Below are 25,303 nucleotides of genomic sequence, written 5' to 3' on the forward strand. Positions count from 1 at the left end.
TTGATATGAATCAGCCATGGGTTTACATATGTTCCCCATCCTGAACCCCCTCTCCCACCTCCCTCCCTATCCCATCCCTCTGGGTCATCCCACTGCACCAGCCCTGAGCATCCTGTCTCATTCCTCGAACCTGGACTGGCGATCTGTTTCATATATGATAATAAACATGTTTCAGTGCTATTCTCTCAGATCATCCGACCCTTGCCTTCAGAGTCCAAAAGACTGTTCTATACATCTGTGTCTCTTTTGCTGTCTTGTATATAGGGTTATCATTACCATCTTTCTAAATTCCATATATATGTGTTAGTATACTGTATTGGTGTTTTTCTTTCTGGCTCCTTCACTCTGTATAATAGGCTCCAGTTTCATCCACCTCATTAGAACTGATTCAAATGTATTCTTTTAATGGCTGAGTAATATTCCATTGTGTATATCTGCACAGGCACTCACACTCACCAGGGCCCCAGACCACCCCCCACCGGACACTGTTTACTAGTGGAAGAATGAGTTTGTGTTTTCCATGGTCCCATGGAACACCTTCTCTCTCTGCTGGAGATCCTGAGCTGCATGTGGACAGGGCCTAGGTAGCTGGAGAGACTCCTGGATATCTGTTTTAAGGTTTAAAAGGTGAGAGATTTGCACACACAAATCAAACAGATGTTTATTGATGCATCAACTAATAACTTTATTTGAAGAACCAATAACTTTTTTGTTTGTTTATTTTTGCTTAGGAATTAAGATGCCAAAGACTTTGACTGTGTGGATCACAATAAACTGTGGAAAATTCTGAAAGAGATGGGAATACCAGACCACCTGACCTGCCTCTTGAGAAATCTGTATGCAGGTCAAGAAGCAGCAGTTAGAACTGGACATGGAACAACAGACTGGTTCCAAATAGGAAAAGGAGTACGTCAAGGCTGTATATTGTCACCCTGCTTATTTAACTTCTATGCAGAGTACATCATGAGAAACGCTGGGCTAGAAGAAGCACAAGCTGGAATCAAGATTGCTGGGAGAAATATCAATAACCTCAGATATGCAGATGACACCACCCTTATGGCAGACAGTGAAGAGGAACTAAAAAGCCTCTTGATGAAAGTGAAAGAGGAGAGCAAAAAAGTTGGCTTAAAGCTCAACATTCAGAAAATGAAGATCATGGCATCTGGTCCCATCACTTCATGGGAAATAATGGGGAAACAGTGGAAACAGTGCCAGACTTTATTTTGGGGGGCTCCAAAATCACTGCAGATGGTGACTGCAGCCATGAAATTAAAAGACGCTTACTCCTTGGAAGATAAGTTATGACCAATCTAGATAGTATATTCAAAAGCAGAGACATTACTTTACCGACTAAGGTCCATCTAGTCAAGGCTATGGTTTTTCCTGTGGTCATGTGTGGATGTGAGAGTTGGAATGTGAAGATGGCTGAGTGCTGAAGAATTGATGCTTTTGCACTGTGGTGTTGGAGAAGACTCTTGAGAGTCCCTTGGACTGAAAGGAGATCCAACCAGTCCATTCTGAAGGAGATCAGCCCTGGGATTTCTTTGGAAGGAATGATGCTAAAGCTGAAACTCCAGTACTTTGGCCACCTCATGCGAAGAGTTGACTCATTAGAAAAGACTCTGATGCTGGGAGGGATTGTGGGCAGGAGGAGAAGGGGATGACAGAGGATGAGATGGCTGGATGGCAGCACTGACTCATTGGATGTGAGTCTGAGTGAACTCCGGGAGTTGGTGATGGACAGGGAGGCCTGGCGTGCTGTGATTCATGGGGTCACAAAGAGTCGGGCACGACTGAGTGCCTGAACTGAACTAAGATTTTTTTAAATATAAATTTATTTATTTTAATTGGAAGCTAATTACAGTATTGTATTGGTTTTGCCATACATCAACATGAATCCGCCACAGGTGTACATGTGTTCCCCATCCTGAACCCCCCCTCCCACCTCCCTCCCCATACCCTCCCTCTGGGTCATCCCAGTGCACCAGCCCCGAGCATCCTGTATCATGTATTCAATCTGGACTGGCAATTCATTTCATATATGATCTTATGCATATTTCAATGCCATTCTCCCAAATCATCCCACCCTCACCCTCTCCCACAGAGTCCAAAAGACTGTTCTATACATCTGTGTCTTTCTTGCTGTCTCACAGGGTTATCATTACAATCTTTCTAAATTCCATATATATGCATTAGTATACTGTATTGGTGTTTTTCTTTCTGGCTTACTTCACTCTGTAAAATAGGCTCCAGTTTCATCCACCTCATTAGAACTGATTCAAATGCATTCTTTTTAATGGCTGAGTAATACTCCATTGTATATATGTACCACAGCTTTCTTATCCATTCATCTGCTGATGGACATCCAGGTTGCTTCCATGTCCTGGCTATTATAAATAGTGCTGTGATGAACATTGGTGTACATGTGTCTTTCAATTTTGAGAACCAATAACTTTACGTGAAGAACTGGAAAAACTGGAAGGAAAAAACTTAGGTGAACTTGTTCTGCGAGGGCAATACTGTGGTCTGCATGGCAGGCAGGGTGACCTTGGGCGGTTACCCAGGACTCGGGGGGAGGTCCAGTCCAGACTCAGTCCTCCTCGTCACTGTCACTCAGGGTGAGCTTGTCAGAAGACGTCCTCTGCCAGGCCACCTTCCAGGGACCCCATGTTGCTCAGGTTGCTGACATGGTCCCCCAGATCCTTGATGAACTTGACCTGCTGCTCCAGGTAGCCTGTCCCCAGGAAGTGGCACAAGCAGTGGCCAGCTTGTGCAGGTCGAGCAAGCTCTGGTTGACGCTCTTCTCCAGGTGCAGGGTGTCTTGCATGGCCTGGAGTGCGCTCTCCCACTGTTGGGTCTCAGGCTTTCTGATGTCGACGAAGCAGATGCGGCCCCCACGCTGGATCTGCAGGAACATCAGGCTCTGGGCTGTCTTGCTGTGCTCGAGGGAGCGGAGCAGGAAGAAGCGGGAGAAATGCTTCAAGCCCACGTCATCATGGTCGAGGTAGAAGGCCACGGCCAAGCACTGGAAGGAGGCATGGAACTCGAGGGTGGCGAGGCTGTTGAGCGCCGCCTCACACTCGGGGCGGTAGTTGTGGTGCACCTGCACGGGCAGCATGGCAGGAGACATGGGTGCAGTGGGCGAGAAGGTTGATGCAAAGCTGTGGGGACATTTCCACCAGCCTCAGAGTTCCCAGGGTGTTCAATGAGGGTGGCCAGGAGCAGGTGTCTCGGGTCAGATCAGCAGCTCTGCAAGGGACTGGAAGTCAAGTCTCTTACCGGGCTTGGGAGAGGTGAGAGGATGTTCCGGTTCCATAATGGGGGTGGGTGGGAAGGTGGTGTGTGTCAGTGGGTGGAGCATGAGCACAGCGTCCCGGGTTCCTCCAAAACCTGGGTGATGCAGGGCAACTGTGATGAGCTTGTGGATGATATAATATTTTAAAGCATTATTCACGAATATTAGTGCATCCGTTTTGTGTTAATTATGTACGTGATTTCTTTGCACAACTTATTTGAACAGGGCTCTAATGTGACTGTTTCATTAAACAGTGCTCTTTGGTATCATGGTTATATTCACTAGTACAGAGCTCTTTTTGAAGGCAGCAGCTCTCCTCAGTGACTTCAACACCCATACTAACGACACTTCTGATAGGTTCTTCATGGGGTTCCTGGACCTCATTAACCCCAGTGATCTCCACTTTTCTGTTTCTGGGCAAGTTCACACTTGTCTGACAGCAGAGCGCCACCTCCAGAGTCTCAGTGAATCTTTGCACCTCTGCAGCTTTCACTCTTTTTGGACTTCATGTTTGCTCCCTTTGTTCTCTCTCATCTCTTAATCTTTCAGCACAGTCCTAGGAACCCAGCCCTTTCACCTGACTTACCAATTTCCTTACTCTTGGATAAGTGCAAACTTCTCTTTTCTCTGTCAGAAAACAAAAGACTTAGATGCATTCTTAAAGAAAGCACTTAACATGTGGATATATTCATCCCTTCCAGCCTCATTAATCCTTTCGCTGCCACTCAGCAAGCATTTTTTAACCCCTCGATTATGTTGTTTGGAATGAGCCACAGTGGTAGGAAATACCATTGATCTCAAATTATCTTTCATTCATTCAGCAAACATTTATTGAATATTTAGCATCCCTACAATTTTACTCCATAAAATATTAATAATACTCTTGAATGGATATATTTGTCCTAAAGGGTGATAATGGTGTTTCTCAGATATTTTATACCTTATCATTAATCCTAAGTAAGTAGGTAATAGTAAAATATATATTATAACTAAGGCAACCCTAAAACTTAATGTTTCTAAGGAATAATCAACAAAGAAGCATGGACTGGGACTCAAATTTCCAGAAAAAAAATGTGTGTGTGTGTATATATATAAACCATTTCATTCAATTTTTCATTAATGAAGAATATAAAACTAAGTACAAACACAAAATGAGAAAACTTCAGAGCAGAATGTATTTAAAAAAATACATGTTACAGAGTCCAGTATCACTCCGCTCACCACATGACAGGCCAGTGAATCCGAAAAATGGGGTGTTGAGGCAAAGAAAAGGACTTCAGTCGGAGAGCTGGCAGAGAAGATGGCAGGTTAGTGCCTCAAAATAATCATTGTATTGGGGTCTGGATGCCAGGTTCTTTTATAGATAAGAGAGAAGGAAGCAATGAGGAACTAAATTAAAAAGGCAGAATAAAGAGAGAGAGAGGCATTAGGGAAGTAAAGTGAAAGGGTCTTCAGTCTTGCAAAACATCTCCAAGGGAATGGCCAGCCTTTGGAAGGGATGTGTTAATCTCTTCTATTCACAGATGAGCAGGAACAAACTAGCTCTCCAGGAGCTGAACAAAGGCACTTTAGTTTACTGTCAAGCTGAGGGGCAGGGTCCTCCAGGCAAGCCATTGAGTATGATTATAATAACAAGAGCAATGGAAAAGCAAGTCAAAGAAACAGTTTCCAACATGGAGTCAGAATTGGCTTCCTCCCTACAACAATTCAAGGACCATAAAATGAAATGTCAGTGGTCAGTGTATGTATTATTCAGTGTTCTCTAGAGAAACAGAACCAATAGGACTGATTGATTTTAAGCATTGGCTCATGCAAATATCAAAGCAGGGCTTCCCTTGAAGCTCAGTTAGTAAAGAATCTGCCTGCAATTCAGGAGACCTGGGTTCGATTCCTGGGTTGGGAAGATCTCCTAAAGAAGGAAATGGTGACCCACTCCAGTATTCTTGCCTAGAGAATCCCATGGACAGAGGAGCCTGGTAGGCTATGGTCCATGGGGTTGCAAGCGTTGGACACAACTTAACTACTAATCCACCGCATTATGGAGGCTGGCAAGACCTGAGATTGACAGTCAGCTGAAGGTACAAGAGAGCCTGGATGGGGGGAGAACCAAGAGGAGCTGATGTGTCAGTTTAAGTTTGAAGGCAAGAAAAAACTGATGTCCTAGGTTGAAGGCAGTCAGACAGGAGGAGTTCCCTCTTATTCAAAGGAGAGTCAGCCTTTTTGTTCTTTGGAGGCCTTCAACTGATTAGTTGAGGCTGTCACACTAAGGAGGGCAGTCTGCTTTACTGAGTCTACCAATTCAAGTTACTTTCAGGCAAATGTCTTTTTCAAGTCATCGTTCAGTAGCTAAGTCATGTCTAATTCTTTGCGACTCCATGGACTGCAGCATACCAGGTCTCCTGTCTTTTTCAAGGTTTTTTTTTTTTTGAGATACAATTGTCATATCATATTGTATTAGTCCAAGATGAACGATTTGATATATACTGCAAAATGATTACCACAATAAATTTGCTTAATGTTAATCACCACACCTCAGATAGTTAAAGAATTTTTTCTCTAGTGATAAGAATTTTTAAGATATACTCTCTAAGCAGCTTTCAAATATACAATACAGTATTGTTACTAAATGGGGCTTCCCAGGTGGCTCAGTAATAAAAAATCTGCCTGCCAATGCAGGATTTGCAGGAGACATAGGAGACACAGGTTGATCCTTGAATCCGGAAGATCCCCTGGAGAATGAAATGGCAACCCAGTCCAGTATTCTTGCCTGGAGAATCCCATGGACAGAGGAGCCTGGTGGGCTACAGTCTATGGGGTTGCAAAGAGTCAGACACGACTAAGCAACTAACACACACATACAAAAAGTGATGTATCAATCTAAAATCAGTACTGTCTGTCAGTGGGCTGTTCACTCTACCTTCTGTTATTACAGTTACTTTCTGAGTTTTTGCTATTATTACCCATATTTTACAGATAAAGAAATTGTGGATTACAGAGTATATAATACGTTAAAGCACATAATTTGTAAATAATAGAGAGTGACACTGTGACTTGGATTCCTCTCTTGCTAATTTGGAAAGTTTGGCTGGACCATGAGGATTAGAACAAAGATTGCATTTAACTTGTTTGATGCTAGATTTCACAAAGTAGGGGCTCAGAAACATGATTTAAAGACTGGCCCTTTAAAGTTTTAGTTTCATCTGTCCAATTAAAAAACAATGGAATTAGTATTAAATTTGTATTTAAACTGTTTCTTTTTTAAATTTATTTATTTTAATTAGAGGCTAATTATAATATTGTGGTTTTGCCACACATTTACATGAATCAGCCATGGGTGTACAAAAGGAAAACCAATCAAACAGACCCAGTTGTGACAAATTATTCTTTTAATTTTACTTTAATATGCACAAACATATAGCTAGGTATAAAGCTCTGTAGCTTTAAAATATGCTGTTAGAACTGTAAACCTAACAATTTGTGTGTCTATACGTATCTCTTGGAAGAGAAGCTGAACACCAAGACAAAGCCTAGCATTCCTTTACAGGACAGGAATTTCAGATGTGTTGTGAAGTAACTGGTGAATTTGGGAAGGGGTGAGGCCAAAGGCAGCCTTTTAGAAAGGGAAGAGGCTGTTGGAACTGGGAACTGAGAAGAGAACTACTGACAAGATTTTTCAGGGATAACACACTTCCCTTTGTGTGTCTGTGTGGTAGAGTCTGAGGCCTGGAGTACAACGAGAAAGAAGTACTAGAGCAGGTTCTGGTGGCAGGAATATTATTTTCTTCTACATGCAGCTATGGAAACATTGCTTAATATTCCTCAGATCTTAACTGTCATGGACAAAAAAAAGTGACAATAACGGGAAATGTTGGTTCCAATTGCTTCCCTCTTTCATAAGTTCTCTTTCAATTATACATGCTTTTATTCCCCCCTAAATCATCACTTTGTTCCTTAATAACATGTATTCCTCAATGATGCAATAGAAAACTGCAGTCTTCTCTTTGTGGCCCTTTCCCCTTAATTCTTTTTTGACTTTTGCACCAACAATCCCTAATTTTTAGAAAAAAAAGACAATAGCATACAAGTGAATCAAGGTGCAGAATTCCTTAAATTTTAAGAATCAATTCCTGGATCTTTATTGATTGCTACATGTATTGATCACATCAATGTAAGTATTTTAATCAGTTTGTCTACAGAGATTGCAGCTACAAAATAAAAAGTATAATTTGTTTATTCAGTTGTTACAAATGTAGGAAGGGGAAATGTAAATAGGATTAACAAGATTTTTATGCAGAACCAAGAGTCTACCTCCTTTTCTTTCCAGAGAGACTGTTCTATAAACTGTGGTACTGATTTTCCTAGCCAGGCTATTAAACATGTTTGGTTAGATTGTGTTTTGAATCAAAACAGGTTATTGGAGTAAATGTCTATGTGGGATGTTTGTACATGCTCAGTTGCTAAGTCGTGTTCAACTCTTTGAGACCCATGGACTGTAAGCCCACTAGGCTCCTCTGTCCATGGAATTTTCCAGGAAAGAAAACCAGGGTGGGTTACCGTTTTCTCCTCCAGGGGATCTTCCCGACCCAGGGATCAAACCCGTGTCTCCTGCATTGACAAGTGGATTCTTTACCACTGGGCCACCTGGCAAGCCCTTCTCTCTGGGGCACTTGTGTTTATAAAACTATTTCATAGCTAGATGATGTGGAGCATCCCTCAGACTGTATTCTTGCAAAGGACTGCTTTTGAGTCAAATAAGAGAAAGCAGGTAGTAATAGAATATTATAACTGTTTTTGCAAAAATATGACATTTCAATTCACATTTTGTGATAGTCTGAATAACGTGAGAAAACCACAGTGTGTCTATGTGTGTATGGAATACATGCATTTGTATGATTTGTATGTGAATATTAGCCTTTGATTGCTTAGAGTTACTTTCGCTAAAATTTAGACCTTACTGTGGATTGTGGTATGGATATATATTAGCCAGGTAAAGTAGACCTTAGTGGGAACATGCATCTTGGCCAACTGTGTGGGTGTGCATTATGTGAATTTTTAATTTTTTAATTTATTCATTTTTGGCTGTCCTGGGTCTTCATTGCTGCAAGTGGGCTTTTGTAGTTGCAGTGATCTAGGGCCACTCTCTAATCACAGTGTGCAGACTTCTCATTGCAATGGCCTCTCTTATTGCAGAGCACGGGCTCTAGGGCACATGGGCTCAGGAGTTGTGACACACAGGCCCTAGAGTGCAGGCTTAGTAGTTGTGGCACAGGGGCTTAATTGCCCCATGGCATGTGGAATCTCCCCAAACCAGAGATCGAACCCATGTCCCTTACATTGGTAGGAGGATTCCCAACCACTGGATCACTAGGAAAGTCCTTATTGTTTTTTAAAAATACACATGTTGTACTAAATATCATGGATTGAGTCAACATTAGTTGAAAACTGAGGTTATGAGTTATTCTTCATTTTTCATATTCATTAATATGAAGTTGTTAGGGGAAGCACACTGACTGAAACTGCCCACCCTGGCCAGGCACCATAGTAACCATTTGCATGAGTCGTTTTACGACAGGAGGTCCTGGTAAAGAACAGGGAATTAATAAGCCCCAATGAGCAGAAGAGTTCAGGAAAGGTCAAAAGGATATAGTACATGTCCGACCACCTCCCAGAATCCTTCTCACTGGCATCCATCTTGGCTGAACAAGGCGTGCACCACCAGGAAGGGCTCTGACTCAGAATGATTGACTAAAGACAACCCAGAAACTAACCCCATCACCATAAAACCCAAGACTGCGAGCCACATGGCAGAGCAGTTCTCCTCGGTTCCCTTACCCTGCTGTTAACCTGGGTGCCTTTTTCCAATAAAGTCTCTTGCTTTGTCAGCACATGTGTCTCCTCGGACAATTCATTTCTGAGTGTTAGACAAGAGCCTGGTTTCAGGCCCTGGAAGGGGTCCCCTTCCTGCAACAATGTGATTCAGGAAATTTTTTGCTAGCTACTAAAATATAAACTTTTAAAGTTTAATCTCTCAATAATTTCTATGTAATGTACACTTCAATCTGGAGAATTTAGATAATTCATGTTCTATATTAGCTTCCCAGGTGGCACTAGTGGTCAAGAACTTGACTGCCAATGCAGGATATGTAAGAGACGTGGGTTCAATCCCTGATCGGGAAGATCCCCTGGAGTAGGAAACGGCAACCCACTCCAGTATTCTTGCCTGGAGAATCCCATGGACAGAGGAGCCTGGCAGGCTACAGTCCATGGGGGTGGCAAAGAGCTGAACACGACTGAATGACTTAGTACACATGCATGTTCTGTATTCTCAGGATACTGCTGCATTATTTAAGGTACATAGGTATAGAATGAGTGCAGTATCCTTTCTTTACTCCCTTCTTAGGAGGTGGTGAAAGATGTGGGGTTTCATGTCAAACAGTCATCAGCTGAAAGCCTGACTCTATGCATTCCAAGCTGTGAACTTGCCTATAGTGATTCACTCATCAGAAAAATGGTACTAATGATATGAGATGTTAAGAGGATTAGATGATGCATTTATGATTATACTAATATCACACAGTTGATTGATTACAGTCAATACACAGTAGCTTTTATTTTAGGAGCTAGACTGACCCTGAGAAAGTAGTCTACTCACTATATAAAAAGTTCACCTTAATTTTTAAATTTTAGGCTCTTCTATTAAAATCCCGAAAATATAATGCTTTTTCTCTTCCCTCATATTTTGTTCTTTCTCTTTTTTAGCTAGTCACTAAAATCTATTTTATGCTGTTTTTGCTGGAAAGGTTAGCAGATAATGCAGTTACAAAATATATGAATAGCTTTTGGAATCAATAAATCCCAAAGATTAGTATGAGAAAGGAATTGATCTTCAAAACGTAGCTTATAAAAAATATAGATTTATATAGCCTTTTGACATTTCTAATATTATTTTCCTGAGTTACTATTTAATTTCAAGTGTATCTGTCTTTGCACTCTAAGGAAATTGTAAAGTTCCTAAGGTCAGGGACATTAGATCATGTCTATTTATTTCTATTGCAGAGCTTTCTCTCAGTTCAGTTCAGTTTAGTTGCTCAGTCGTGTCCAACTCTTTGCGACCCCATGAATTGCAGCACGCCAGGCCTCCCTGTCCATCACCAACTCCCGGAGTTCACCCAAACTCTTGTCCATCGAGTCGGTGATGCCATCTAGCCATCTCATCCTCTGTCATCCCTTTCTCCTCCTACCCCCAATCCCTCCCAGCATCAGAGTCTTTTCCAATGAGTCAACTCTTTGCATGAGGTGGCCAAAGTACTGGAGTTTCAGCTTTAGCATCAGTCCTTCCAAAGAACACCCAGGACTGATCTCCTTCAGAATGGACTGATTGGATCTCCTTGCAGTCCAAGGGACTCTCAAGAGTCTTCTCCAACACCACAGTTCAAAAGCATCAATTCTTCTGCACTCAGCTTTCTTCACAGTCCAACTCTCACATCCATAGATGACAACAGGAAAAACCATAGCCTTGACTAGACGGACCTTTGTTGGCAATTAATGTCTCTGCTTTTGAGTATGCTATCTAGGTTGGTCATAACTTTCCTTCCAAGGATCTTTCTCTACTTGGGGCTTAATAATGCAAAGAGTAGTAGATCTTATTTTAATCATGTTCTTTAAATTTATTTTAGTGTGGTAGTCATGTAGTAGATATTATTTTAAATTATTTCAAGAGTATATGTATTTAGTCTATTGAATACAGACCATTAAACACTGGTATTCTGTACTGTGTTATGAAAAGCATGGTAGCTCATAAAGCTGAATATGTTTTTTATCCAGTCCATTCTGAAGGAGATCAGCCCTGGGATTTCTTTGGAAGAAATGATGCTAAAGCTGAAACTCCAGTACTTTGGCCACCTCATGCAGAGTTGACTCATTGGAAAAGACTCTGATGCTGGGAGGGATTGGGGGCAGGAGGAGAAGGGGATGACAGAAGATGAGATGGCTGAATGGCATCACCGACTCGATGGACGTGAGTTTGAGTGAACTCCAGGAGATGGTGATGGACAGAGAGGCCTGGTGTGCTGCGATTCATGGGGTCACAAACAGTCGGACACGACTGAGCAACTGAACTGAACTGATTTAGGAAAGAATGCAGATATGCCATGTGTAGAAGATTTGAGTGATTTTCAGAACTTAGTTACTTTCCACAGATGCTATAAGGAAAGTCTGATGAGGGGGCGGGTGGCAGTAGATGTGAAATCGACAAGATGACAGAATCAGAGGCTCCTGGTTTTACTTTCCATTAAAGAAAGACCAGCTAGCAACTATCCACAGACAAGAAGGCCTTTGCGGGGAGGGAGCGGGGGAAAAAAATCCCAGAACCCAGAGGTGAGGCTGAAGCACCCTCCTCTGGACCACAAAGCAACTTCACTCTGACCACACAGCCCCTCCTGCAGGCCTGCACAGAGCCACACCAAAAGATTTCTCCAGCAGGGAAAAGAGATTTATGTGTAAACTTCCAGGTTCCACAACATTCTGGGAAACTTCTCTTGAGATCCACTTCTTTCCATCTCACAGGGAACATTGGGAGAAAAGGGAGTGACTCCCTGGGATTAGCTTGAAATAAAAGGGAGATAGATGGGGCAGGGTTTACAGCATTCAGTGCATAGATTTTGATGGACTGTGTACCTGATGGCAGTGGTACCCCTATCAGAGAGCACAGCGAGCAGTTCTGCCCACCTGTGGTATGGAGCCAGTAATATCATTTGATCAGGGAGCACAAGAGCAGCTCTACCCACATGAGGTGCCCAGCCAGAAATCTGGCCCAGTCATTGGAATGCATCCTATATCCCTGCTTAGGCAGGGTCACAAGCCAACAGCCCCATCCAGATGCCTCATCCAGAGCACAGCCTCTAGGCTTGCCCAGCCAGGAAGCCCAAACAGTGACTCTGAGAAATCGTGGAACCCAGTGCACCTATCTGCCTGGCTTTGGAGCCCAGCATACAGCCCATCTGATGGCTGAGCAGATTTCCCATTATGTAAGCTATGCAGGAAACCCAGGTTCAATCCCTAGGTCAGGGCGATCCCCTGGAGAAGGGGATGGCTACCCACTCCAGTATTCTTGCCTGGAGAATTCCATGGACAGAGGAGCCTGGTGGGCTACAGTCCATGGGGTCACAAAGAGTCAGACATGACTGAGCAACTTAACACCTCTTCACTTCACTTCACGCTATTGAACTACAAAACTATTTCATTTATCTTTCAGTCTTTCCATGTGCTATCAATTTTGTTTCTCACAATGCAAAGATTTGTTGGGTATGCTAGAACTATTATGAACAGTGCTGTAAATAGTTTCCTTATTTAAAGGCATAATTTTTATTTTACACACTGAAGATTCCTTAGTTACTCTAATTATAGACCTCAAAGAGGAGGTCTTATCTTCTGTTTAATTGTTAAGAGATCAGGAGAGCATGACATAGATATCACTGGCCATGCTATACAGTTCTACTTGGTTTATGATTTTTGCATCCTCCCAGAGCTGAATTTCATTTCTCCCTGCTCCTGCCACACAACTGACAAAGCTGTGGTTGTTTTAACAGGCAAGATGGAAGAGCAGGGTACAGCTGGTTCCAGCAAATAAAAATACATCTTTATGTTTCCCTTATTTGAGGCTCCAGTGTTGCGTATGTTCTTCCTCCAATTTCAGTGGTTGAGGGGGTCCAAGGTTTCAAGGTAAATATTTCCTTGTCCGTGATATTGCTGAGTGTCAGTGTGGAAATAATACAATTAGAAGACTTTGACCTCCTGCTTGACCTTAGATAACTCACTTTTTTTTTTTTGAAGTTTTCTCAGTTATAAGATGGAGATAATAATTCTTTGGGGTTTCTCTGTGTTGTCAACCCCAAAACAAACCCCACAAAGATTGTGAATGAGCATTTTGAAAAATTTTTAAGTAGCTATACTAACACAATTATAACTAATCAAGCTCTCCTGAATTTCCTCTCCTTATAAAAAGGCTTCTGTGGATTTGAAGTTGCACTGGTGTTAAGAAATCGAAATTCTGTTTGTGTCTATTTATGTCTGTATGACAACTAATACCAATGTGGATAATTGCTGCAGTGAAGAAACCCATACAATTTCACAGAAGAAACTTATTTTCACCAGTAAGTGATAAGTGGCCTTATTCGTGACTCTTATTTTGAAAATGCATTTTCATCTTAAGCAAAAGCTAGAATTGAGTGAGGTTTTAGTTGAATGCTATCACCCTGGATAAACACCATCAAAAAGTTTTTTGTTTTTCCTCTTGGCTTCTTTCCTATGTACCCTTTTCAAACCCTTCTTACTCCCTTCTCTTTCACAAATGTATGCTGGGTATCTCATCTGTGATGTTGGTGGTATTAGGCACTTATGTAAAGTGATCCTTTAATTTTCAGCAAAATCTGAGTTTGATAATATGGTCTCCATCTTATAGATAAGGAGACATGCTTGTTGAAGTACAAGGTAACGTAATGAAAATATGGAAAAGAAGGTATTCTAAGTGTGTCTTCTGACTATAAATATGTTGCTATTTCTGTGACATGTGCATATTCCTTAATGCACTTTTAAAGTTGAGGAAATTTTAGATAATTCCAATTTTGGTTAAATGGAAGACTGAAATTTCCTTTCATTTTTAAATTAAAAAAATTATTTAGTTTTGGCTGCTCTTGGTCTTCACTGGGACTCTTGTTGCTGTATGCAGTCTTTCTCTGATTGCAGCGAACAGGGGCTACACTCTAGTTGTGGTGTGCTGGCTTCTTTTTGTGGTGACTTCTCTTGTTGCTGAGCATGAACTCTAGGGCATGTGGGCCTCAGTAGTTGTGGTGTGAGGGCTTAGTTGCTCTGCAGCGTGTGAGGTCTTAATTCCTAGACCAGGGATCAATCAATGGAATCCTTGTCCCCTACATTGGTTGGCGGATTCTTAACCACCAGGGAAGCCCTAAATCTCCTTTCTTACCTCCCTTGCACATCCTAGCTTTTCTAATGAACTACTGCCCATGGAGTCATTTCACACTACAGTTTGGTTTACCTGATTTATTTATGTCACAGAGAAATTCATTCAGTCATGTAGTTGAACATTTGAGTGTCTGTGGCTTCCCTGGTGGCTCAGAGGTTAAAGCGTCTGCCTCCAATGCAGGAGACCCGGGTTTGATCCCTGGGTCAGGAAGATCCTCTGGAGAAGGAAATGGTAACCCACTCCAGTATTCTTGCCTGGAGAATCCCATGGAAGGAGAAGCCTGGTAGGCTACAGTCCATGGGGTCACAAAGAGTCGGACATGACTGAGCGACTTCACTTTCCCTTTCTTTTGTTTAAAAAAGGGTGATTTGTGTTAAAATACAATGGGATGAAGCAGATAATTAGCACATTGAGTGATGCATATAGTACTAACCTTAAATATAAAGGAAGTGACAAATAGCCTTTGTTTTGCATGTGATTGCAGTGGAAAGAATGAGAAAGGCATGTATTATGATGCTGGAAACTGTGTTAAATTCTGGTCAGTAAAAAAAGAAGGAAAAAGAAGGAGACCTTTTGGGGAGGAAGAGACCGCTTTGGATAGGGATCATTTCACATTTTGGTTTTTTAAAAAAAAGGAGATGAGGGTAGAACAGGGTTTGATTATTAAAATGTGAGGGAAATATTGTAGACTTTTAATAAATCCTATTATTTAAAAAAGCTTCTCTTTTCATCCAATCAACAAATAGTTATCGAGCATCTACTTTGTATCCAGCATTTTCTGTGTAGTGAGAACTTAGAGGCTAATTAAAAGTATCCTTATTTCCACAGGGTGTTAAGCCTAGAGAAGAGAGGAAATAAACATATATATATACACACACACACACACACACACACACACACACACACACATACACACCACATCTCATAGAGATAAATATTATGAAATTAGGGGAAGGTGGGGTGGTAGAAAATGATCAATGGTGATAATTGGAGTATGGTAATCTGAGGAGGACTCTCCAAAGAGGTGACATTTGAACTATACCTGAATAAAATAAACCATATGTGCATCTAGGAAGAGAACATTGCAGATGGAAGAGCAAATTCAAAAGCTCTGAGATGGGGTATTTCTCTCTCTCAATGGAGACTTGAGATTTTATCCCAAGTGTAATGGGAGACCTCTGAGCATTGTAGTTGGAGAGGAATATGACCTGAATTTGGTGTTTAAAAGATCACTCTGGTTTACTCTGCGGAAAATAATCTACAGTGTGAAAAGAACTGCAGTCAGAAGGTAAGGTGAGAGGCTTTTGCTATTGTGTGGCAAGATATGATGGCTCAGAGAAGAATAGTTTAAGAGTAGAGATGGTAATAAGAGTAGAGGCTCTCCCTTTGGGAATACATTGTGAAGATATGTCAAACTTCAGCATAGAATTGGAGAAGTCAAAGCTAGCCTGGCAACTCTGAGTGATGATGCTGTTTACCAAAATGGGGAACATGACAAGATAAGCAAATTTAGAAGTAGGAAATTATGAGAGTTCTTATGATAATGCTCCTTCTTTTTATTGAAGTGTAGTTGATTTATAGTGTATTAGTTTCAGGAGTACACCAACGTGATTCTGTTACACCTACATGCATGTGTGCTCAGCCACTTCAGTTGTGTCTGACTCCTTGTGACCCCATGAACTATAGCCCACCAGGCTTATCTGTCCATGGAATTCTCCAGGGAAGAATACTGGAATGGGATGTCATTTCCTCCTCCAGGGGATCTTCCCAGCCCAGGGAACGAACCTGCATCTCCTGCATTGCAGGCAGATTCTTTACCACTGAGCCACCAGGGGAGCCCTTATATGGTTATACCTACATAAATATATTCTTTTTCAGATTTTTTCCATTATAGATTATTATAAAGATATTGAATATAGTTTGCTATGCTATGCAGTGGGTCCTTGTTGTTTATTTTTTATATATAGTAGTGTGTATCTGTTAATACCTAACTCTTAATCCCTCCATCTTTTCCCTTTGGTAATCATAAATTTGCTTTCTATGTCTGTGAGTCTATTTCTGTTTTGTAAAAAAGTTCATTTGTATAATTTTTTTTAGATTCCACATAAAAGTGATAGATGTATATACAAATGATGAAATATTACTCAGCCATAAAAAAGAATGAAATAATGCCATTTTTAGCAACATGAATGAACCTAGAGATTATCATACTAAGTGAAGTAAGTCACATAGGAAAAGACAAATTTCATATGATATTGCTTGTATGTGGAAGATAATGCTTTATTTTAAATTCCTATTACACATGCTAGTAGAGGTATCATGTGGGCAATTGACTATATTGCAATCTGGAGTTGACTAAAAATTGGGGAGAGTGTGTGTGTGTGTGTGTGTGTGTGTGTGTGTGTGTATATGTGTGTGTGTGTGTGTGTGTGATAAAATCATGCTATTCAATTGAATTACCTGCAGAGTTAGTCCCAGGACTGATCCTCTGGGTATATCCAGGTCAGAAACAGGAGAATTTCAAATTTAAGTCTCAGACTGGAGAAGGACCAGAACACAGGAATTGTCATGTTAGAAGAATAAAAAAAGGAGGGGATCCAGAAAGGAATGAATTACTTATTAGGCCCAATGCGCTTGAATAAGATGAAAATACTAAATTTCGCCATGACACCTTATTGGTGACCTTGACAAGAACATGTCACTAGGAAATTAGAACAAAATTCTGATTGGAATGAATTCAAGAGACCCTAGGAGATGAAGACGTGGAAACAGTGATTTATAAACAACTCTTTTTGGTAATTTTTCTACAAAGTGGAGCAGAAAATATCAAGTGGTAACTGGAAAGAAAAAATACATCAGGAGAATTTTTATTTGGTTTGGTTATTTCACATGATGGGAGTTATAAGAGCCTTTTTGGTTTTGGTTTGTTTGTTTTTTAATGACAAGAATTATCCCCCCCTCAAAACAGAACAATAATATAGGAAAATAAGGAGAAAAATACAGGACAAATATTGAATTGGGCAAAATGTTGACATCCAATGCACAAACGAAAGGCTTTGCCTTAGTAGAATAAAGAGTTCATCCTTTGTTTCAGAAGGTGGAGAATATGGGTACAGATGTCAGTGGCCTGGTAGATGTGGTAATGGGAGGAAAAGATGGTTCTCTTCTAAATATTTTTTTTCCTCAATGAAGTACAAAGCAGTGCTTTGAGAAGGAGGAATAGAAACAGGGATTTGGGCAACTGATTGCAGAAGTAAGATAATCACTAGAAAACAGGAAAATGTATTGATGAGGGAAATAAATGGAGCAGAATTTCAGCTAGTGTTGAAGGCACATTTAAGATTCATGCCATATGTAACCAGGTCCTGTGGTATGTGATTTTCTCTAGCCATGTATAACCATTTGGGTGCAGGTACAAGAATGGCAGAGATTAAGATTTAACCAGGATTGGGGTTTTATCAGAAGACTATAAGAGTCAAGGGAGTTAAAAGTATACTCAAAGAAGGGAAAATAGTCAGTGGAGCCTAAGCTGGGAAGGTAAGGAACTGAAGCAAGGTACAATTAATGCTGAAAATGTGGTGAGGGTCATTGGATTGTTAACATGTTGGAGTAGAAGAATTGGAGGTTTGGGAATATTAAAAGGGCCTGATCCACAAGGTAAAAAGTAGGGATTGGAAGGTGAGATAACTGAAGTTGAGATTTGGAATTGGTGTAAGTATTGCCAGAAACAAAGGCTAGAGTCTGACTGTAGGGATCATCTTACCTACTGTCTGTAGTGAGATGAGGACTAGATGAATGGAGGCAGTGAGATCCAGTGCCAGGATGTGAATGGATAGTCTTTGTAAATATTTGAATCAAGAACTTTGAGAGTAGTTAAAGGGAACAAGTCAGTAATTCAGACACTAAGTAACCCCAGTGAAGATGGAGGAGTGAAAAGGGAGTAGTTGATTGCAGTAAGGATATTGGTGAACACTGCAACCTGATGGCTCTGTTCCCTTCTCACATCAGTCCTGGGTATTCATTGGAAGGACTGATGTTGACGCTGAAACTCCAATACTTTGACCACCTGATGCGAAGAGCTGACTCATTGGAAAAGACTCTGATACTGGGAAAGATTGAGGGCAGGAAGAGAAGGGGGCGACAGAGGATGAGATGGTTGGATGGCATCACTGACTCGATGGACATGGGTTTGGGTGGACTCCTGGAGTTGGTGATGGACAGGGACGCCTGGTGTGCTGTGGTTCATGGGGTTGCAAACAGTTGGACACGACTGAGCAACTGAACTGACTGACTGACAACCTGATGACTCTGTTCCCTTCTCACTAGGGTAAAGTATATGCACATACTTCCATTTACAGATTAATTCCTTCATTACCAGAAATAGAATTGCACTGCAGATCTGTGCTTCTAATCTTTCTCACTGCTGCTGCTGCTAAGTCGCTTCAGTTGTGTCCGACTCTGTGCGACCCCATCAACGGCAGCCCACCAGGCTCCCCTGTACCTGGGATTCTCCAGGCAAGAACACTGGAGTGAGGGTTGCCATTTCCTTCTCCAATGCATGAAAGTGAAAAGTCAAAGTGAAGTCGCTCAGTCATGTCCGACTCCTAGTAACCCCATGGACTGCAGCCTACCAGGCTCCTCCATCCATGGGATTTTCCAGGCAAGAGTACGGAATGGGTTGCCATTGCCTTCTCCAATCTTTCTCACTACCAGTTTCCTATCCCAGACAATTTTACCTGTTATTTTGGAAATGTAAAGAAGTTACTTGACTTCCTCGTTTACATTCATAAGTGAGTTTTTAGTCACTATTCATGAAATGAAACGATTAATCTTACTTGAATAAATATGTGTGGATATTTGATGATGCTGTGTGTAGTTTTGCTCACTCTATTTTGCACACTAGATTTGCCAAGAACTTGAAGCTCCCTGCTATTCTGTACCTATGTTATATGGAAATACTTTTCTTGCTGAATTTTTTATGAACATGGTTAAAAGTTTTTAAGTATATTTAATTGAGAGGCATGACAAACCAGCATAACAAAGTTTCACCTATAATTTTGATAGTTTTCCATCTGTTTTGGGAGCTTGATGCAATCCTAATAAGGGGATAGCAATTTCATTATTAAATGGGGCTAACATTATTTTGGCTACCAATTGTACTTAAGAGTAATTGTCATAATTAACTCATGATTTTAATACAAGTGGAACTGCATGTCTACTTTTTCTTAGCACAATTATTTTGAAATTGATCCCATTTTGTAGCTGACATAGCTAGATCATACTCTTAAAAAGTAATTATTTTGTGGTTTTATTTTTACAAATAACTGATACAACAATGTGGTATTCACAATGCTATAAAATGTGAGAAGAGTATTTGTGAATATTGATTTCATAGGCGATAAAACTGATAAAATGTTGATAAACCCAAGCAGAAGGTCATTGAGAACTGTTTATAAGCATTAGGTATTAAATTTACAGATGTAGAGTCAAAGTTGTACATATATGGTGGGATGGACACTCACCATGAATTCTGATGGATGTTACAATGAGAGAGAAAAAAAAGCCAAGTTAAGTAGTAAATAGGAAAATGTCTAAGCATATTCCTGTGCATCATCTTCTCCCATTAAGTTGAGTTTTATCACTTTGTGTAAAGGAGTCTTAACAGAATCATATTTCCATCCCTTCCTGGTGAACAACCTCTCAAGGATGTCTGGCATCCGGTAGCCCTTGCTTAGAATGAAATCTTTAAATGCAATTGTCCCATAAAGATCTTCAAGAATGTCCTGTTCACGAAACTTCTTTCCAAAAATCCCACCTTCAAGTAAGGCCTTGGGGTCAATCAAAGGTTCGTCATTTATTAGCTTTTTCCACAACTTGGGCTGCAGGTACCATGCACCATACCTTATCTTCACCCAGTCAGGTTTATAAGGATTGTGTGGTTTCTGGAGTTTCCTCTCCCAGTTTCTTTCCTCCGTGGAGAATTTTTTCACCTCCATTTTACCTATCTTGATGCCGAACCTTACCTTTGAAGAAACCTGGGATACTTTCTTCATGCGGGGTTTGTCATGGGTTGGTGGGCAGTCGCAGCCAACCTCACACAGTTTCATGATGAACTGTTCGTCAATGCCCAAGTCTCCGAAAGTAGAAATCCATTTGCAGAATTTCCGAATTCCTTTTGGTACATTAAAAGACAAATCAGTGAGTGAATCCTTTCTGCTTGACTTTTTGTCTTCATAATACAAACTGGCTGGGTGTGACACGGGAGCCTCCTCGGCAGGTTCCAGCTCGACTGTCTCAGGGCATTTTTCACAAAGCTTTGTGGGGAACTTCTTTTTTCTCTTGGGACCCAGACTGTAAGCCCACAAGTCCTCCAGCTTTCTGTCAGGATCGAGCACTTCCAGCACCTTTAATAAGAGGTCTGCAGGTAGATCTTCCTCCAGCTTTGTGTAGAGCGCAAATGGATGCTTGGTCGGGTGGGCTTCAATTTCCTCCACGAATGCCTTCCGTGCTTGCTGGGCTGATGAAAGCGTGGAGAACACCTCTGCTTCCGCAGGCAGCTTTTTCTTTGGTGGGGCGTGCTGGGGAACTCTGTGAGCAATCACGGGGAGAAAGCCCTCATTAGGTCCTCGAGTGATCAGATCTTTACAAGGTGGGCAGCCCTTCCGGAAGTCGTCCAGCCCCTCTTTCACAAATACCCACTGCCGGCTGTCCAGGTATGTCGGGAACTTCAGGAGTGCCTTCTTGTGCTTTGCGAAACACTTGGAGGGTAACTTGTCTTTGTACCAGGGCTTGCAGTTCATACCCAGGGGCATTGGTTCCAGTGGCCCCGGCCCTAGCAGCCACTTCTTGTCTGCCATGGTTCCCCTGGCCTCGAGGGGGACTCACCGCTTTAGTAGTTTGTTGTCCCGGCTTCTCCGGTTGCTAGGAGACCACGTAGCCAGGTGCTGCTAGATTCTTCCTGGAGGCGGGTCAATGCAGGCACCATGTGAAACCTGCATTCTCCCAGGATGCGCAGTGAAGGCACATTCTTTTTTGTTGTAGTTACTGTGTCGTTGTTACTAGTCCATTGTATGGACATAGCATCGCTTATTTATGCACTCACCTTTTGATGAACATTTGGATTATTTGCAATTTGAGGCTATCACAAATAAAGCTGCTGCAAATATTTGTGTTTCTGTCTTTGTATGTCCATATGCTTTCATTTCTCTTGGGTAAACTTTAACTGATGGAAAGCTGGGAGCAGATGAGGTTTTATGTTTTAGACCACTACCAAACTTTGCCAAACTGGTTGTACTAGTTAATATTTCTTCTAGTTGTGTATAGGGGTTTCCCAAGTGGTGCTAGTGGTAAAGAATCTGCCTGCCAATGCAGGAAACTCAGGAGACATGGGTTTAATCTCTGGGTTGGGAAGTCCCTTAGAGCAGGATGAGGTAACCCAATCCAGTATTCTTGCCTGGACAATTCCATGGAGAGAGGAGACTGGAGAGCTATAGTCCACGGGGTCACAGAAAGTCGGACACAATTGAGCATGCACACACACACATATACACACACTAATTGTATTTGGGAATGGCACTCCCTCTCCACTTTCCCCGATACTCAATAAGGTTAGTCATTTTAATTTTGGATGTTCTAATATGTGTCTGGGCATCCCTGGTAGCTCACCTGGTAAAGAGTCTGCAATGCAGGGGACTTGGATTTGATCCCTGGGTTGGGAAGATCCCCTGGAGGAGGGCATGGCAGCCCACTCCAGTCTTCTCGCCTGGAGAATACCCATGGACAGAGAATTCTGGTGAGTTAGAGTCCATGGGGTCTCAAAGAATCAGACATGTTGCTGCTGCTGCTGCTAAGTTGCTTCAGTCGTGTCCGACTCTGTGCAACCCCATAGACAGCAGCCCACCAGGCTGCTATGTCCCTGGGATTCTCCAGGCAAGAATACTGGAGTGGGTTACCATTTCCTTCTCCAATGCATGCACACATGCCAGGTTGCTTCAAGCATGTCCAACTCTGTGCGACCCTATGGACAGCAGCCTACCAGGCTCCTCTGTCCACAGGATTCTCTAGGCAAGAATACTGGAGGAATCAGACATGACTGAGTGACTAAGCACAGCACCCACAGCACAATAGGTGTATAATGGTATCTCATTTTGGTTTTAATTTGTATTTCCTTAAGGAATACCAGTGTTGAACATCTGTTCAGGTGCTTATTTGCCATTCATATATCTCCTTTGGTGAAGAGTCTATTCAAATTTTTTGTACTTTTAAAAATTGTTTTGATTGACATCTTATTTTTAGAATTATTTTGCGTATTCTGGATGTAATATATGATTTGTAAGCATTTTCTTCTCCACTTATGATTTTTCTTTTCATGGTCTTAATACTGTCTTTTAAAGAACAATTTTTACATTTGATGTAGTCCAGTATATCAAGTATATATCCAGTATATGGCTTGTCTTTTTGTGTTGTATCTAAGAAAGCTTTGCCTATCCAAAGTTTGCCTATTCTGCTAAAATTTGTATAATCTTGAGGTTTTATGTTAAGATTTGTCATCTCTTTCAATTCTTTAGGTGATGGAAGATATGGATCAAAGTTATTAATTTTTATTTATTTATGTTTGGCAGTACTAGGTCTTTGTTGCTGCAATCAGGCTTTCTCTAGTTGCAGTTAGCAGTGGCTACTCTCTAGTTGTGGTGTGTGGCCTTTTCATTGTGGTGGTTTCTCTTGTTGCAGGAGCACAGGCTCTAGAGCATGGGCTCAGTAGTTGTGGCATTTGGGGAGCAACTTAGTTGCTCCTCAGCATGTGGAATCTTCCCCTACCAGGGATCAAACCTGTGTCCCTTGCATTGGCAGATGAATTCTTATTCACTGCACTATGAGGTAAGTCCCAAAGTTTTTATTTTTATTCTTCCTGCAGATATCTAGTAGTTCCAAAATTTTTTATTTTTTTTTTGAAAAGAGAAAAATTTCTCCACTCAATTACCTTTGTAACTTCGTAGGTATGCGTTGTCCATATTTCTGTGGGTCCATGTCTAGACACACTTTTCTGTTTCATTGTCTAGACACACTTTTCTGTTTCATTGATTTCTCTGTCTTTACTCCAATTCTGTTCTGTGTTGATACTTTGTATTTTACAATAAGCCTTGAAACTAGGCTGCGTTAGTTCTCCAACCTCTTTCTTCTTTTACAAAGTTGGTTTGACTCTTACAGGTCTTTTAAATATATATGAGAATTTTTGAATCAACTTGTCAATGTCTTTTAAAAGAAACCTGTTGGGATTTTGATAAGGATTTGTGGAATCTATGAATCAATTTTGAGATATTTGACAGCTTAACAATATTGAGTTTCCTGACCCATGACAAAGGTACATGTTTTCATTTATGTATATATTCTTTCATTTATCTGAGCAGTACTTTGTAGTCTGTGTATACATCTTTCACATCTTTTTGTTGTTGTTCATCTTCTCTGAACTTCTGTTTCATCTCCTCCTGTCTTTAACTTCCACTATGGAAAGATACAAAGTTTGTTCTTGCTAAACTGTCAAGAAAGCTTTTATTTTACTACTTAAATAATTAAATGAAAATAGTATGACAATGCAAATTTATATTATTTCCAGACTTGCAAAAGAAACCACAACCAGTATGATACATTGTGTAAAGTATGTACAGCTTTAATAAAAGAAACAAACGAGCCACTATAATATCGGAAACGTTCTAGAATAGCAATAAACCAAAACTTTTAGTTAGTTTTAGAAAGTAAAGAATTAAATAGCTGAAACTCAGTTTTAAACTATCAGGAGAGGCACAAATTATTTCCTGTAATAATGCAATATATTTGGTATATGGAAGAATATCAAAGGATAAACGACCATTCCTGATTTCACGGAGGAGAAACATTTCACACTGGTACCTTGGTATCTGCCTGGGGTTAGCTCAAGGACTCCCCTTAGATACCCAAATCTGTGGATGTTCAAGTGCCTTATGTAAAATGGTACAGTATTTGCATATAATCTATGTACATGCCTGTATACTTTAAATCATCTCTAGATTACTTATAATACCTCTTGCAATGTAAATGCTCTGTAAATAGTTGCACCACAAATTCATGTTTTGCTTTTGGGATTTTTCTTTTTCCAAATGTTTTCCATCTGCATTTAGCTGGGTTCATGGATGTAGAACCTAAAGATATGGACGGCCAACTGTACTGCACCATTTCATACAAGGGACTTGAAATCTGCAGATGTTGGTATCTGCAGGGGTCCTGAAACCAGTCTCCTTTGGCTGCTGACAGATGACTGTATTCTTCTTATGGCCTCTCTTCTTTCTACCCTGACTCCTCTGCTCCACACTGATGTGGATTCTTCCTTTTTGAAATTACAGCTTTATTGAGGTAGAACTTACATATTATCAATTCATTCTTTTAAAGTGTGCAGTCTAATGGGTTTTAGTGTATTAATAGGATTGTGCAACTATCAAAGCAATCGGTTTTGACACATAGTCATTAATCTCAAAGGAAAACCAAACCCATTGGCAGTCACCTCGTCCATCCCGCAGCCACCTCAGCCCTTGGCAGCCACTAATCTACTTTCTGTCTTTTTAAATTTGCCTATTCTGGACATTTGATATAAATGCAATTATAGAATATGTGGTCACTTTTGACTGGCTTCTCTCATTTATCATACCGTTTTTGAGTTTCATCCATGGTGTAGCACATATATGTACTTCATTTCTTTGTATTGCCAGATACTAATCAATTATGTAGATATATCATATTTAATGTATCTGTTCATCTGTTGGTGAATATTTGGGTTTTTCCACTTTTTTGTTGTTATGAATAATGTTACTATAAACCTTCATGTACAAGAGATTTTTTTCTATTCAGTCTTTTGAAACTTATTATAATCTTTTTTCCCAGCTTTCGTGATGTATAATTGATAATTTAAAATTTCATATTTTTAAGGTATACAGCTTGATGATTTGATAAACATATACATAATGAAACAATCACCACAATCAAGCTAATCAACATAT

The 25,303-nt window shown here is 40.8% G+C and overlaps 1 protein-coding gene and 1 pseudogene across 1 annotated transcript; both read right to left on the bottom strand.

Annotated features, from left to right (window-relative positions):
- Window positions 1-2,590: 2,590 nt before the first annotated feature.
- On the bottom strand, window positions 2,591-3,130 carry LOC128069601 (ferritin heavy chain-like; annotated as a pseudogene).
- A 16,737-nt stretch (window positions 3,131-19,867) lies between these two features.
- Window positions 19,868-21,133, bottom strand: LOC128069602 (protein FAM47E-like). The gene has a single exon (XM_052662732.1). It carries the CDS (start codon window positions 21,131-21,133, stop codon window positions 19,868-19,870), a length of 1,266 nt encoding a protein of 421 aa, XP_052518692.1.
- Window positions 21,134-25,303: the final 4,170 nt, after the last annotated feature.

This window comes from Budorcas taxicolor, chromosome X (genome assembly GCF_023091745.1).
Source record: "Budorcas taxicolor isolate Tak-1 chromosome X, Takin1.1, whole genome shotgun sequence".
Taxonomy (NCBI): domain Eukaryota; kingdom Metazoa; phylum Chordata; class Mammalia; order Artiodactyla; family Bovidae; genus Budorcas; species Budorcas taxicolor.